The sequence below is a fragment of the Anomalospiza imberbis genome, chromosome 6 (assembly GCF_031753505.1).
Source record: "Anomalospiza imberbis isolate Cuckoo-Finch-1a 21T00152 chromosome 6, ASM3175350v1, whole genome shotgun sequence".
Lineage (NCBI taxonomy): Eukaryota > Metazoa > Chordata > Aves > Passeriformes > Viduidae > Anomalospiza > Anomalospiza imberbis.
In genome coordinates this window covers 45,901,349-45,918,997 of record NC_089686.1, presented here as the reverse complement: position 1 = coordinate 45,918,997, position 17,649 = coordinate 45,901,349, and the positions used below count along the sequence as shown (strand labels likewise).

At 36.6% G+C, this 17,649-nt stretch overlaps 1 protein-coding gene across 1 annotated transcript in view; it reads left to right on the top strand.

Annotated features, from left to right (window-relative positions):
* The first annotated feature begins 5,299 nt into the window (after positions 1 to 5,299).
* MUC6 (mucin 6, oligomeric mucus/gel-forming) overlaps positions 5,300 to 17,649 on the top strand; it is a 38,867-nt gene continuing 26,517 nt past the window's right edge. Inside the window, exons 1-7 of the mRNA XM_068194953.1 lie at positions 5,300 to 5,933; positions 11,089 to 11,151; positions 13,441 to 13,494; positions 14,500 to 14,740; positions 15,353 to 15,479; positions 16,600 to 16,687; positions 17,081 to 17,190. Of these exons, the coding sequence (XP_068051054.1) occupies positions 5,882 to 5,933; positions 11,089 to 11,151; positions 13,441 to 13,494; positions 14,500 to 14,740; positions 15,353 to 15,479; positions 16,600 to 16,687; positions 17,081 to 17,190 (735 nt within the window). The 5' untranslated portion in view covers positions 5,300 to 5,881. The remainder of the gene's footprint in view (positions 5,934 to 11,088; positions 11,152 to 13,440; positions 13,495 to 14,499; positions 14,741 to 15,352; positions 15,480 to 16,599; positions 16,688 to 17,080; positions 17,191 to 17,649) is intronic.

The window sequence follows — 17,649 nt, the reverse complement described above, 5'->3', positions numbered from 1 at the left end:
TTTTAAATAACTTACTGAACTGAGTTCTAACTAAGCTAGAAACATTTGAGCCACAGCTGCTTTCATGTGTAATGCTTTCCATTATTTTTCTGGTTAGTATGGAGTCAAAGTGCATTGTGCCCAGGAGAAGAGCTGATGTATAATTCAGGATACTCCTGAATTACCATTAGAAAAGGAATACTGATTAGTTGGTAAAGCCTAAAGGCCAAAAAAAAAAAACAAAACTGACCTGTGCTTTCACCAATTTTTGTCCGTCAGATAAATGTTCTCCATGTTAATGTAACTCAGAAGAAAAAATATAGGTTAGGAGTTATGTTGAAACCAATTTGATTTTACTCTTATTTTTTATTATGGGAAAAAAAAGGAGCACTCCAAGTCTGGATTTAGTTCAGCAGAAAGTCTGATCTGTCTCTAGACTTTATATGAGGTCATCATTAATCTTTTTTCTCTCTACTAGAAGCAAATGGAAATGAGAGAATCAGTCTTCCTCTGCAGATTCCTTAATCACTAGGAAATAAATTCGGCCTTAAGAGAATCTACAAAGAATTTTGTCCATGATCATAGTGTTTGAGGGAAATTTTAGTGAAAAAGTCAAAGGGAGACAAACATGAATAGAGGTTACAGTCCTCCTATGGTTTCTTTCCACAGTCCTATTATTCTCCTGTTCTCTCCTGTCAGCTCTGTAGCTAAAATGACCAGAATTCAGGATTCTTGTAGAACAAAGTGTGCAGTCCAGACCACTCCAGAGATCAGAATGCAAACCAGTTTGAGTCCAGCATTAACAACACAGGATTCAGAAGCAGGAGAAGAGTGTGGGAGCTGAGAGCAAGCAGAGTTTGTCTTCCCAGCATTCCTGTGCAGGAAGGGGAACACAGTATCACAGTAGCAGGCCTTGCTTTGTATTGTGTGGTTTATTTTTTTCCCCCAAAATGGTTTTACTTCAGAAACACTTGAAATATTTCGTCCCTGTCCTCAGGGCTGCGGATATGCTTCAGGGAACTGTGGGAGTGGTGGCTTTGTCAGCCTCTGGTGTTGGCAGGACATAAAGAGTGAACTGTACCAACCCAGGTCCCCACAGCTACAGTATCTGATATTCATCACAGGGAGTGCCAGAGGCATGAAGCCAACACGAGGAGGTCTCAGGCCATTGTCCCCGACAAATTATAATTAGAAGTTAAGTACCAACCAATGAAGTCTTTACCACTTTTAGAGACATGAGTTTGAAATTATTTTCTGCATTTTTTTCCTAACAGGTATATGGGAAACACTTGACTCTACAGTCATTTAAGTTCAGAAGTACTTTTGGAACAGTGATACTTTTGGAACAGTGAAAGAGTGCAGTAGTTATTTCTTAGTTTGTATTCACTTTCACCTTAAAGCCAGAAATTACATACTCCCTAGCACCTATGGTCAGCATGTATCTGCATATTGCAACCAACCGTAATTTACAATGTTAAATGGAATTTTGCATTTAAATATCTGTAGGCAGCTACCTGAGGACAGCAGAGATGGTTCCAACTGAATGGCAGCCCTGACAGTCTATTCAGAAGCACTTTTTTTCTGGTTGTGTGTGAGGTATCTACTTCAAAGGTATGCAGAAAAGAAGTTTTCTTGATTCTGGTGACCAAAAGGCAAGCAGATAGTGTGGATTTCTATTAAAACAATAAGGTGGATTATTTAGTGTCTGGTAGCAAAATCACCCTGGGCTTCTTTTAGGTACTGTTTGGGGAAGGAGTTTAAGTGTACAAAATGTAGGAAGAAAAGCAGCTGGAAAGGCCCACAGCATTAAATACCAGGAAGTTCTAAAGCTGGGACACAGGATCAGGGATAAGCTGGTCATGATTTTTTTGTGAATATTTCTCAGCCAAAAATTTCTTATTTACCACAATTGGAACATTTTCAGAATATGTATCTGTTTTACTGCCAATTTCTTTGGAAAGCATCTTGGCAAAAGAGACAACCAGCTGGCTGTGTGGTGCCTGCCAGCTACTCACACAACTAGACATGAGCCCCCGGTGGGTGCCATAAGCTTAGCCCAGGGAAGCTGCACTCAATGTGATCCTCTGCTCCCTGGCTACATTACCTGAAAGACAAGGATGAGAAACTGGAAGAAAAAATGGGAGCTTGTTTTCTTCTGTTTAGCACATTAATGCCAGTAAGGTTGCGCTTTTGGTTTATTTTTAAAAAGTGGAATGGTAATGGAATTGCTTCGTGTAAGGTAAGCACCCCTAACAGAAAATAAATAGTGTTACCTTGAGACAATCTATACCAAAAAAACCCCAAAATTTCCAAACTTTAGAGCTCATTGGATTGTAGATAGAAACTGAGGTTGCCCTGCTAGTTATAGTGAATGTCTCAGTCATAAAGGATAAAAGATAACCCCGTTGATTTCAAGAGCCTTATTTTATATCATTCTGATACAGCTTTTTGAGACAATAAATATTATATTCATCATACATATATTATTCAATCATGAATATTTTAAAACAATTACTTGAAGGCCAGGCATCTAAAATATTTTGGAAGTTAAAGTACAGATGATTTTAATAGTGTCATATTAAAACAATTTATCTTAAAATTATTCAAAATTTGAATGAGACACAAAATCAAATTTCAGAGCTCGAAGACAAAACCCACCAGCTCAGCTGTTGTGTCAGATTGCTATATCTGCAAAGCCTGTATCTTTACATTCCACTAGGAGCAATGGAAACTTAAAGGCACAAGCTTCGAAAGCTGGAAATAACTTACACACCCACAGGGATTAGGGGTAATCTAATGATATATTTTGGTCTGACTCTTTATAAAGATATGTAGCTATTTATCCAAGAAATATGTGAGGCTGCTAAAATAATATACAATGAGTATATTACAGGAAGTGGAATGTTTTCTTAGCAATCTGCATAAAAGCATCAAAATACTCTGTAATTGATATACCTAAAAATTCCTAGAGTAATTAAACTGTAGACAAGATAGTCTATTACTTAAAGTGTTATAACTGTCTCAATTTGCATAATATCTGGCTTACATAAATTCCTTTGACATTTCAAAAATCTTTCAGAAGTGTACATGATGCTGGAAACTAAACTATATTTCAATACTGAGAAACTGTTACTGGATACTAAATATGGCCACAACAATCTCTGCTCTCCTGTACAACAGCAGTTTCTGACAAATTTCTAAACCAATTATAATTATTAAATGGAAAAAAAAAAACCCACATTAATTAGCGGCATCATTATCTCACTACAGCTGGGCACGCAGTTTTTCACAAAGCTCTTCCACATAAAATAATTATCTATGTACTGTGAACTCAGTCACTTCTCACAGTCCTCAAGCAAATGCTTTTTTCTTGGTCTGGAGTCCTGACTTAAATGTAGTTGTGGAAGAATGCTGTTGATTAACTGTGTTCACATCATCATTGGATGTCTCCATAAAATAGTAACTTGCTGAATCGCAGGTATTTAGACTGAGTGACTGAAATTCCTTCCGGGAAAGCTGAAGGTAATAACTTTATCCTGACTTCTCAGACAGAATGAGTTCAGCTCAGAATGTTGAGAATATTGCTACAAATGCAGGGAACTGAAAACAACAATATTTTGGGTAAATATTTGTAATAACTTCTGTCAGTATGTGTATTTCTTGAGAATTTTGTAAGCTTCGTATAGTAAAGACATAAAAGGTTTCAGTAAACATAAAGGCTACAGAGAAAAGCTTGAAGCCATGATAATGGCAGAGGAAACTTAACTGTTACCAGTGATCTTAATTCCATGATGTCTCAGTCTGCCACCTTTGATAGTAAAAGTGATGCTCTCAAGTGCCCAGCTCTTCAAATGGGAAGTCATGAAATGCTCATCGATGTCAGCTGGTTTAATTTATTACTGCTTGACAGAAAGATTATGAACATGTATTACAAAAAAAATCCTATTTGACAACAGTGATGATTTTTTTTTGTCTCTTCTGTCAGAGAAAGGTAAATTTCTGTCTGACACTATCAGTTATCAAGTTTGAGTTGCTAGGGAGTACTGTAGTCCCTTATCTTCATAAAGAAGATGCTTCTTAGAAGTGGAAAAAATTCTGTTTTAGATTTCATTAATAAGAACTTAGACCTGATTTGCCAGAAATAATGTAATATGTACAGTTGTGAAATATTAATTATATAATTATCATAGTATCAGTCTGGTTAGAGGCTATATTGAGAACTTACTATTTTTTCACTTGGATCATGATTTTCAGAAGTGACAAGTGATTTTCTTCATTTACTTTAGGGCTTTTATAAGGCAGATGCAGAAAATTTTCAACAGAAATGTTTAAATTTAGGGTCTCAGTCCTATTAATTTAGTGTTGCTGTTCTATCAACAGCCATATACTTAATCCACCTTCTGTTGCTGGGGAGAGGATAGGGGAGTAGTAAGAGGAAAAAAACAACCACAAAAACCAAAAAGACAGACCTTCATGTCAATTAAAATTTTATGTTCTCATTTTAATTACAAACACGTTGAGCTAACTATGGCTGAAATTATTTTATGTTACTATCTTTCCTGGGCTTCTTCCCACCACTCAGAAGAGGTAACTGAGAATTTCCCTTCCCCTTCAATCCCCTGGCCTGACCTTCCCTCACCTTCCCTTCTCTGACCCTTAAAGCACTGCCCCTGGATGCTGGAAGCACAGGGAAGCACCTCTCACCGTGTTGGCAGCTGTGGGCATGGCTTGTGATCTGGTTGTTGTGATATTGGTGGGGATGACAGGGCAGGCACCTCTTGTGCAGGCAGATTGCCAAGGAAAAGGCCCCATCTATTCCCACTTTCATAGGTGAAAACAGGAAAGGCTGAAGAAATTCATATGGAGAGATAACCCATGCATTTTATATTTTATAGGGAAAGTTTTCTTAAATCGAGACTGTATTTTCCACAAGCAATTATTTTGCTAATGAAAAATGACAGGATCAAGCAAGTTCTTGTTTTACTGTCAAATCAGTGGTGGTGGTGATGTTTTGAACATATCCAGTGCACTCAACATTTCACCTGTAATGTGGAGAGATTCAAGTGTAACAGAAGTGGAATTGATGTGTGATGTTGGCAGGAAGGTGGAGATTAACTTGTGGAAGTTTCCACAGTGCAACAGTCTGCCCCATTTTGGAACAGAGTTTGCCCTCTGCCCTTGGCAGTGCTAAGGTGGTGGGCAAGGGCTTACTTAGCTCCCTTGCATAGTCAGGAAATCAGATGTGCCACGGACAGACCTCTTTACCCAGACAAAGTTTATCAGTTTGCTTAAAAAGTCACACAAGGGAGAGATGGACACAATCACCCAGGAGAGTGAATGGAAGTTAATGAAAGAAGAGTTAATACAAAAATCTGAGATCTGTATCTTGATTCATTCATGCCTTACCATCTTTTATTCACACAGTCTTTTCAGCAGTTCCAAAACTCCTGCACTTCATTCTTCCACTTTGTGTGCTGGTCCAATATTATTCCTTTGCTTATCAGCTAGTGATCATAATTTGTGTATTATTTGTCATTTTGCTTTTGGTAATAATACCAAATTTGTTCAGTGAAGGCAGGTGAAAGTGTTTGAGCTGCTACAAATAGAAGCCATTATAAAAACCTTGTAAGAATGATAATGAACTGGAGGAGGTTTGCATTTTCTTTTTTCTTCTTTTTCTAAGTGGCTTTTAGGTGTGTTGAACTTGATAAAGAGGAGATCCTGTTTGGCGGGTACTCTGCTGTTACAAATTCTGCAAGCTGTGGGAATGAGGGAGGGCATTGCAATTCTATATATAAAGCATCCAAGCTTGAAAAGGGCAGCCTAGAAAGTGGCAGCATTGGCACTGCCCGCTTGGAACAGAGGGGAGCACTGAGAACACCGCCCAGGCAGGGTGTGCATCATGCTCCCAACACTGGTACTGCTCATCTTCTGCAGTTTCCTGCACTCTGCTGGTAAGTCCAAGGTGCCTGGGCTCCTCTTGGTACATGGCTTGAAGGAAAATTGCAGCATGACATCACGTGAGGTTCAGGTTTTGTTCTCCTTTCCCACAAACTGCAGAATTCAGTTCACGCATTTTCTTCTTTTTTGCTTCATCTTAAAACACAACAGGTTGTTTAATAAATACATGACTGAAATAAAATAATTCATTCTTCACTATTTAAGAAAGTTGGTCATTGATTTGTTGGATCCTTCCCTAAAACTCATTCCCTAGTTACAGGGAATATTTTTAATGGACATTTGTTGTGTTTCTGAGTTGCCAAGTGCCTTCATCTTTCAGATGTTCATGATCTGGTGTCCTAGAGATGTCATTGCAGATATATATTGTATATCTTCTGTATGGAGAGATAATCAAAATCATTTTTCTTTGTTATGTGAACTGCAAAAAGCATTAAGTATGAGCTATGTGATGGCATTTCTTTTTTGAAGAATGATGTGATAGAAAGAATCCTGTGCTGGAAAACAGGCAAATGGTTCAAGTCTAAAAATTTTACATGACTCTTGATGCATTCCTCCATATATTATTCAGTACAATCCTTTGGGCTTTCTAAGAAGTCTGTCTTTTTTGATCCATGCCACCTGTATACCAGATGAATGTGTAATTTCTGAAAGATTTCATAGGTAAGTTCATTGGCTCTGTAGCTACTCAGCCACCTTATTCTTCCTGTGCTGCTGTCAGTGGGTTTCTTGAGAATAAGCCTTTTTTGCCATGGTTTGGCATGGCTTAAGATTTTTTCTTTTAATCTCTTCTGTATATTCTCTTTAATTACTAGTTATTACAATTAGAATTTCAAGAAAAGATTTCAAGCTGCTAAAAGGCATACTTCACTTGCTTTAGGTTAAACAAAGTTAAATTTATTTCTTCTGTATTGTGTTTACTACATTTAATGAATCGTGTAGTTCAAATTTCACGGGGACATTTATTGCTCTTAAATCAATGACTTAAACTGTAGCATGAAAATAATTAAAATATAAGCAACTCAGCCCTGTAGTAGATCCTCAGAGTCAATTTCTAACCTGAGCTGTATTGTTATAAATCAGGTGTAACTCCATTCACTGTATTAGCACCATTGTAAGCAATATCAAGTCAAGTACCTGAACGTGGGTCCTAACCCCAGGTTTTGCTGCCGGCAAGAGCAAAATCTTCATCTACATGACTTCCTATTTTAGATAATAGATGTATTCATGTAAATACTTGCAATCAAATAGAAAATTGCTGTAGATACTTACACAGCCACAAGCTTTACATGTAAACTTGGCAATCCCAAATCAGAACTTTTTCTACAAAGGAGTAAGTTGATTTTCAAGATAAAAACACTAGAATCAGGATCTAAAAAATTCTTACAGAGCAGTTTTCTCCTTTGGGATGTGTCAATATTTCAGGTCCTTGGATTGCTTCACAAGATTTGAGACTGTGAAAACAAACAGATTTCATTCTGTCAAGGAAAGATCTGAAATCAGGCAATTTCTGGATGTTGATTTGTACATTCTTAAATTGGACAACATGCAGGGTGCTTATTATTTTTGTACTCTAGATCCAAGTGTTGTTTCCTTAGAATGAGTCAGACCAAAGCCAGGATTTAATTCTCTTCTTCATGGATCTGCATCCAAATTCTGTAGTTTGAGTCTGTCTCTAGGTAGAAATGTAAATATTGATTGTAGGGACATATATTTGATAATTTCATGTGTAATCTGATGGAAAGTGATGAAAAAAAGAAAATCAGTAAATATGCTTGAGTAAAAAAAAAATCTACCTAAGTTTGAAACCTGATTAAAACTGTTAGTTCTAGCCTTTTCTTAATAAGAAGTGCTGATTCATTGATAAAATCAAGGCTTCACCCATTTAGCTATCTCAATAATCAAAACTGCATGGATCCTTTTGAGAGGTTTGTGTACAATCATACTTTTTCTTATGACGTATGTAACTAAGAAGTCACCTTGATTTATGCTGTTCACATATCTATGTTTGCAAGAGACAAAGGGAGGTAAAAATTTCGTACTGAAGAGAAATCATCATGAACATGTGCAAATGATAACTCATATTACAGCTACAGCTCTACCAGTACCCTCAGTGTTAAGTTTAATTTTAGGCTTCTGTCATTTGTTTGAAAGTTCTTGTTCTTTTCAGAACATCTCACATTTCAACATTTCTGTTTGTCTCCAATTAAAAGAAAAAAACTGAACCCTTTACAAAACAGAGATTTTAAATTATTTCTGCAAGCTGGAAGTACAAAGATTTCATTTTAATGTTTTGTTTTCATTTGTTTATCTGATGTGAAATACTTTGATTGAAGCCATTGCAACATAAAATTATATTTTCCCATAGGGATGTTTCATAGTAACCAGAGTATAGGAACAAAATTACTTATTTCTTCATAGTAAGACATGTTCCCTGGTTTATACTGCTGCCATGAACTAGACAGGCTGGCCACACAGAAACTGCACTTCAACAGATATCATTCTCTAGGAAGTTGGCCAGATGGAGAAGAGTGTGAATTGGAAGTAAAACCTTCCTTTATCCAAGAGAAGTGAAACTCTGGTTAAAGTTCTACTAAGATAATTCAAAATAAGTATTTAATGTCATTTCTCAAAGGAAAACAGAATACTTGCAGTAATGGTAAAATGTCAGAAAGGAAGATTTCAGTACTTTACGAATCTCATTTAACACTAGGACAGCCTTTTAAATGAAAAAATCGCAAATGATTGCAAAATACAACTTCTGCATAGCCATAGCACTTGCTGCATCTGTACAATCTGCCATTTTGTGTGCTTCTGGTTGATAGTGTTGCCAGGAAGATTTAACTATTATTTTCAGAGTTAAGTGTGAGAAAAAGAAGGTACATGCTGAGAATAATTACTGTACTGTAATTAGTATAATAGTTTGATCTGACAGGATACAGACTGATTGGCAGATAGCAGGTGGCTCTGTACTTGTTTTATTAGCTAGTCTTTGGGCAAAAAGTTAAAATTAATTTCATATCCATAGTTATTTTCAATCTTCACCAAACCTGAAGTACATGTTAAATTTTGTTTGCAGTGTTTAGATTCTTGAGTTTGAAAAGCTACCAAACAAGCTTTGTAAACTGATTTGTCTATTCTAACCTAAAATATTTGTCCGTTAGACATTTTGCTTAACATCAAGCTCTCTAGATAGATCTGACTTGAAGTTATGTTTTAGGCATATATTCAATTCCTGCAAATCTAATATCCTTGGAAGGCAGCTTTTACACACTTCTAAATCCCATTCATGTAGTGTCTGAAGTTTAGGATTAAACTGCAATGATTGGAAAACTGCAAAGCCAACAATAATAGATTATTGAACAAATGCAGGTATCAAAATCCAGGCATTCAAAAAAGGCAGCAGCAACTCTGGGCATGAAGAGTGTTAGCTTGAAAGCCACAAACTGACCGTTCCTTTTGTGGTGTACTTACTGTGATGCACGGTTCACTAGGAACTTGGTAGGGGCATGCTGGATTTTGGAAATGCCTGCTGAGTTACAGGCCAACCGTGGAGGTTTTCTAAAACATTGGCAAAATCTCAAACAATTATTGGCCAGTGCTGACCAGTTCTAGACGGCAAGGCAGCGTGAGTAGGATTAGAATGATTTTGTGATGAGTGTGTCAGACAACTTGGGAGTGGCTGAGATAAATGCAATTTTAAGCTATTAGAACAATTAGGATGGGAGCACTTCTGTCACTGAATTTATACCCTTGATTTCTTTCCCTTATGCCTAAATATTAATTGTATACAATTCTACCAGGATAGTATTTTAGCTCTTAAAAAATTAGATTAGTTTATCTAGGTAGCATCTTCTTTCAGCAAGTACTGTTTAATAGCAGGGTTGAGGTATAGACTGATGGGAATATTGGAGATGTCTGCATCTGAGCTCCAAAGCAAAAGGATGTGCTGAAGCACTCAGTTCCAAAATTCCCTCTTGTGCTTTAACCTAGCCTTACATAAAAGGCAGAGCCTCACCTGTTTTTCTGCAGCCCTTGAGGTAGCGCATGGCAAATGCTACCTCACCTTCAGCAGCACAGCATGGAATTGGCTGAGAGTCTGCTACAGCTGGTGAGCTCCCTGGAGGCTTCCACTCACTGCAGTATCCAAGGAAGAAACAGCACCCTGCAGAGCTGTAGTGTATATATAGATATTTATGTGGATTTGGCCTGGCTTATTTGATGAAAGAAACCTTCTGCCACAACATTTTCTATGTTGCAAAATATCCTAAACATGTCATAGAGGATTACATGGGTTCTACAAGATACTTGCTCCGGCTATCTAAGAAAGAGCAGACATGAGAAAATTTAAATTTGAGTAGCACATTTCTGAAGCACCTCAGGTCTTTATTCCTGTATCTTGTTTAGGTTTTTACCACCCAGCTATTGACTCTGAGAGCTCACTTCAGCAGTGCTGGAGGAAAGTGCTGGGTGAAAGAGCCTTTGGGTATGCATGAGAACGTGGAGCAGTTGTGCTCATGCAGCAGGTCTGTGTTTGACATGGAAAAGGAACCACACTGCACTCAGCATTTGCTAAACATTCCTTGGCTTCTCCTAAGAAAACCCAGCTTTGTGAAGAGGTGCATGGAAGGGAGCAGGTGACAGCTTGCATCATTCTGCCTTAACGTGAGCAGCAAAAGCAACTACGCCTGGGGATTTCCTGCTCTTCAGCTCCAGATCCCACGGTTCTCGTGAAGAACACACGGGACAATACTTTCCCCATATTTTCACACTTCTGGCTATTCCTTCCACTACTTCTACCCAGATGGTGAAACAAGAACTCAAAAACATGAGGAAAGATTTATCCCACTTTTTTAAACAGGAACATAGGATTTTAGTATTAAGTATAGGAGCTGTCATATTGCATAGGATTTCTGGCAAATTTTGGAAACATTTGTCCAGTACAGAAGAATTTTCTATTACCTAATTATGTAATAGGAATTATGTGATTTTTCCATGATGAATGTCATTCATATTGTGTGGCAGAGCACAATTCATATATGCTGACCCTGCTTTGACTTGCAGCATGCTTAAAAACAAAATAAATATGCAAATATCCAACTTCTTTTTCTCAGAGGATAACTTCATTGTGTTGTCTTTTTCCTTTCACAGCTTTTGAAGGAAATTATTGGTCCCCCATTCTTCTCCAAAAACAGAAAGAATCTCTGCAAAGAAGTAAGTGTCTAACCTAGTTTTTAAAGTTTGCATTTAAGTGTGTGTGACAACTCTATTCAGTATCAAGTCCATATTGCAGAAGGCACTGTACAAACCACATAATAAAAAACAAGTCTTTGCCTCAAGGACCATATGTTTTGAAGCATTAAATTTTAGAAATTCCAAAAGAAGACTTTACATGTAAAAAGATTGTCAAATGCGTTGTCTCACTGTGGTAAGTTTTAAACGAAGTGGAAAGTGCTTTAGTGTGCCATGCTGAGGTTTTGATACCTAAGGATAGAAACTGTGAGCAGTTTAATAGCCTTCCACACTTAGAAATATGCTATTGGGGTAATTTGCGTGGTATGTTTGATTTTCATTCCTACATATTACTGCCTAATACTATCTAAAAATTTAGGTTATGGATTCTTTTGATATTGCAAAATCCAGGAAAATAAATTCTTCATATAGATAAGGTCTATATGAAGATATTATCTATAAGATCTATCTATAGATAGATCTATAAAATCTATCTATATTCTTCATATATATAAGATTTCAGGTTAAAATAAACTTATATGCAAATGGACAATCAGAGTGTGGAATATTTCTTCTTCACCTTTATAGGCACCTGCTAGAGTGGGATCAGAGTAGGACAGATCTCTGCTTCAGCGTTCAGCTGTGCCAGCTGCTGCCATACTTCTGGTAGTTTACCAGCAGTTTTCCCTTAACTCCATAGAATGACTTGTGTGCATCCATCCAAATCTGTATGCAAAATTAACTCCAGCCACCTACTTGCTGTAAATTTGTGCTAGTCTTTCTGAGTCTGAGAAATACAAATAGTGAGGTACTACTACTATCTGACTAGTGTAAAACAATGCCAGAACAAAAAAAAAGAATTAGCATATTATAGCTTTAAAATATTTAAAATATTAGATATCAGAAGTATGGTTGGAAAGGCAGGTATCCTTAAAACGTTAACTCATAATTAAAATTTAATGGTAAATTTTGACTGTAGTTATTGTGGAATTTTCTGCTATAAAGAAATTTTGTTTCTGTTCAAAATGATGGTTGACAAGGACTTGGAAGCCAGAGCACAAGGGAGGGGTAAGTAGAAAAACTCAATAGCCTCACAGAATTCCCTGAACTGAAAATAATTGGAGGCTGAGAAGTATCTGTGGAAGTATATATGACTGATCTGATGGTAGTCTTCCCTTGGGGAGGCTGTTAATGGTCATTGCTGGAAATAAAATACAGAGCTATATCAACCCTTAAGCAGAACCAACACACTTTTTCACATGTCCTTATCTGAAGAAATGTGAGGCACTGACCTCTAAATTTGAAGTTCATTCAATAGTCATCTAGTTTTCCATGTCCATGGCAGGAAGGAATGAATGTCATCATGCTAACATGATATATTTTACAGGACATGATGTTCCTCTGCTATGGGATACAGAAGGATATAGCCCTTCTGAAAACACAAAATTTTCGCAATATCCTTTCTAAAATCAGTAAGGATATCAGTCCTAATATTCCGATTTTTTTTCTATCCTATTCTATTTACAGCCAGTCTTCCTGGTAATTCATATTTTGATTGTTTTTACACTAAAATATGATGCTTTGCTTTTGCGTACCATTAGAATCCATTCTCTGTAATCCAAAGTTTGTTGCATTCCAGTGGCTCTATGAAATTTTTTATGCAGTTTGGGGAAAATGAGGAGGTGTAGAACAAAAATAATTATATAAAATGAAAATTTATTATAGTAAGCATTTATTTAGGCAGAAGAAACTGAGAGTAGCTTGAATTCGGAGAATTCTCATTCAGTATAAGCATAGAGAAGCTACATGAAGTTCATCCTTAAAGTAAAAACAGTTGAAAGACTTTTAATCTGACAAAAAAATTCTCAAATACTCAGGAACTCATCTCTGTCTGCTGTCTGTTCTTACAACAAGAGAAACAGTAGAGCACGGATATAGACTAATTAAAAGAAAATCCCTAGCTATTATTTAGTAAAAGCTGAACTAAAAAGACAAACACATAATCTGTATTTAAAGTTCCTTGAGTTGTTGACATTCCCATTTGTTATTTTTCTTTCATAAGATTTAAATAAAAACAAATACAGTGGCCATGCTCCTGTATTTATTGAAAGGGGCACCTCTTGCACTCTGAACATTGTGCAGCCCTGGGTAATCATTCCTTGGCACACTCTGGGATTTGGTGGTCAGTATCACTCAGGCACAGTATATTAATCTAGCTGGATTTAGGCATGAAGGATCAATGATAACAATCAGCTAATTCCTATCTTCCAGTCAGACCTTCAGGACAGAACAGAAGTGTGGAAGAGGAGTACTTTTTGCCAACAGGTAACTGCTCACTGGGAAACAGTATTTTCTGCATGACCTGGATAAAACCAGTAGCATTCTGCAGTTATTTGATCTCTCCTTTACAGTTAAAGGAGATATTTTTGGCTTTAAAACAATAAATGTAAACTGCATGTAGACTTTGATAAACTTATCTGATACTTTGTAACTCTAAGATATATACTAAGATACCTGAGCTTCATATGATACCATAAGCAAAAATAATTTGAAAATGAAAGTAGCAATCTAAGTCTGGAAAAACAGAAGTGAGGACATGATTTTAGGTACTTCAATAAAATTATCAGCTTCAGAGGGACTGTTCAAATGCTATAACTAGATGCAGAACTATCTTAACAGCAGGTGCTGGAGTTGCATCTCTTTTTTTTGACTCATTTCCACATCTGAAAGTCTGTCTATTGAGATGAACTTTCCAGACTACTTCTTAAAGATGAAAATTGATTAAAACAATTTGTATATTTATAAAAATGGCTGGAACTTTGTCACAAGAATACACAGCTGAGAGAGTGTGGAATTACAAGTTGGGCTTTGAAGACTGTCTTTGGATATCTAGTGATTTAACTGTGTGGTTAATCATGATACAGTAATGCCAAGTACAGCTTGGTAAATGCTGTGCCTGAGATGTTAAAGCTCTGTCCAGTAGCAAGCTGTCACCTTTGCAAACAGATCTAGCAGACTGAAATAAGAAATTAAGTCTCTATATTACCCATAGGAGTTGAAAAGGCTTTTCCCAAGCTAGGAAGTTAGGGAATTCTCTTCTGCTTGCAGTAAATGAAAATATTGCTCTCACTCCTGATATTGTTTCACTTTCTGACTTGAGATAAAATTTTGAGATTACAAAAGAATAGAAAAACCAAACAGAGGGCTAGAATGTTGTTTACAGAATTAATCTTAGCAGAAGCTTAATAGCTTGTCTTAGCATTTGTATTTGAAGTGCTAATCAGAAGAATGAGCAAATATGCTAAATCCATGTTTCTTTCTCTTTTATAGTTTTGAGCAAAGATTCCTGTTCTACGTGGGGAGGAGGGCATTTTTCAACCTTTGATAAATACCAATATGACTTCACTGGGACTTGCAACTACATCTTTGCAACTGTATGTGATGAGACCAGCCCAGACTTCAACATCCAATTCCGTCGTGGGCTAGACAAAAAAATTGCAAGGATCATTATTGAGCTTGGGGCTTCTGTTGTCATTGTTGAGAAAGGCAGCATTTCTATCAGGAGTGTTGGGTAAGATTCTGCCACGAATGGGGTGGGGAGTGTTTAGAGAAGGCAGGGAGTTATATAGCAGGTTCAGGAACTTATGTAGCAGGTGCATTGATGACTGCTTGTGTCAAAAATAAATTAACAAATTACTAAAGGTAACACACCTAACGGGACTTTACTTCCTTTGCTTCCCATCAAGCACTCATACTCTAGAACATTTTCTTTATAGGTTTCTCTGATCTTGTCAGTTTTCAGTCATAATTCTTGTATTAAAGCTCCATAGTCTCTCCTCAGGATAATCAACATTAATTTCACACCAACTTCATGGTTCTTGAAATGTATAACTATGCTCTAATAAAACTAGACCAAGTGAAGATGCCAAATCCTGTGCAAACATTGTCACTAGTAGAATCACTATACAACTCATTTTTTGGTGATCCTTCTATGAAACTGCTCATGTAGATTTTCAATCAACAGAAACTTTCACACGTTTTGAAATGCCACAGTTAAAAAGGAAAAAATTCTGTTTCATGTTGCTGCAAGTACTCAGACTGGGTGTGTATCACATCCAAAATAAATAACTAATGCCTGCATGATCTTGCTATGAGGTTGGTTTCTCTTCTCACCTTATTTCAGTGTCATTCAGTTGCCTTACACCAGCAATGGAATCCAAATAGCACCTTTTGGACGCAACATCCGCCTGGTAGCCAAGCTGATGGAGATGGAACTGGTGGTCATGTGGAACAATGATGACTACCTCATGGTTAGTGAAACGTTCTTGTAGAGCACAGAAGAAAATTCTCACTGATTTACTGGGATGGCAAGAACTCTCTGAACTTAATGGGTGCTTTTGCATGTATTTACTATTTTGATATTTATTCTTTTCCTGTTTTACCTATTCTTCTTGAAATAAACAGCTTTGCATGTTACTTACACTTGGTAGTTAGCAGCATTGGTAGTTAGCTAAAGGCACCAGTGCTGAGACTCGTGGATACTTTCACACATTTTAATCTTTCCTAGGGGTATTCCAGCAGCTGCAATGTTTTTCTTAAGAGATGTTATTTAAAGTTGTGTCGAACTTAATATTTTATGGCACAGTTGAGTCTTTTTTATTGAGCTTCCCCGCGACATCTTTTGGTTTCAAATATCGAGTGCTTCTACCAGTTTATTTTTTCTTCCCTATTTCTGAATCTTTTCAGGTTTTCCCTTCAAAATCCCCAATACATTTTCTCAGTGAGACCTGTGATATTATTGCCACAAAAGACACTGAATTCTAAATTGATTGTTTGGTAAAACAAGGAGATGTAGTAAATTGTCTGGGAGATTTGTCAGCATTATTATCACATATATAAGAGAAAATGCTACTCTGATGGGTTAATATGACTATACAAAGAATATGGTTTTATTTCTCTGATCTAAGATTTTCAAAATAATTCACTGTTTGTAGTCAGTAGTAATACTACCATTTTAGTCTCCAGAGTAATAGAGAACTGAATAATCTTCTTCTGAAAATAGATTTATTTCCTGTAACCTTAAGTTTCTTAAGAAACTTGAAATTTGTACTCTGTCAACAAAGATATTAGGAAGGCTTCAGCATTATTTTCTTTTTTCCCTGGCTCCTTAGAATGTTATCCCCCCTCAATTCCCTGTGTCTTCAAATCGTATCATTTTTATTAAATACTAATTCTAAAAAAATCTTTATTTGCCTATTGGGAAAAGACTTCACTGCTTACAAAATTCTTCCTCTAAAAAACTCACGAAATTAATGAGAAGAATCACTTTTAATTGGGTGCTTGAACTGAATTTGTTTGAGAAAGTTATTGCTGTATAGATAATTTTACTTAGGGTGATCCTTTAAAATGTTTTCTTGTATTTTATTTTAGGTTTTGGCTGAAAAAAAATACATGGGGAAAACGTGTGGAATGTGTGGGAACTATGATGGTTATGAATTGAATGAATTTGTGCGTGAAGGTAAGAGACATTTCAGACAGACGGAGAACGAGTTAAAGTGAGTCAAGGTGAGAACTGAATACTGTGATAGCATTGCTGTGTTCCAGAATTGAGTAAAGCAGTCCCATGGGGCACCAACATACCTCATATGATTATGCTACACTCTGTTATCTGCTATGAGCATAATATAATGGGTTCCTCACACTAGTGATAAGGACTCTTATCTTTTAGAAACAGGTGGTAAGGATCACACTTTCCTGACTTCCACAAGAGGCAGTTTTTATCACTGGGAAAAATAACCAGTAGAATATTCAACAGTCAAAGAGTAAAATCTGAGTTTTGCTACATCACAACAACAAGTAAACAAATCAATGCAATCTTTTTCCTGACAAATTATAACACTTTAATTTCCAGGTAAATTGCTGGATACATATAAATTTGCTGCCCTACAAAAAATGGATGATCCATCAGAGATCTGCCTGTCCGAGGAGATACCAATTTCTGCTGTTCCTCACAAAAAATATGTAAGAAAGGTCTTCTTGGCTTCTCTGCAGCATGATTCTTAGCAGGGGCAAGACCAATAGAAATCAACAACAGAGAGGCACTGGTTTCATAAAAATCACTTCCATGAAAATGGATACAGTCGACATCTGTATAGCATGATATGAGAAAGAAAAGGAGTTCTTTGCATTAAAATACATTTGAATAAAATCCCACAGGTGTTTTTAAGGCTAGATTTAAATCACACATAAAAATCAACTGCATTTAGCTCAGAGCTTTCTGGAATTCCATGCAGGTCATCACAGGAAATTTATGGAAACCCGTGAAGCTTTAAGAACTTTTTATCTAACACCTGGAGACTTGACACTATAAGCTGTACAGCTTTGAAGATATTCACAGTGCCTAAAACATATTGCCAGATAACAGCACTGATAACAGGGACAACCACCATCAACTGCTATCACTTGCAGTTCTAAATGAAA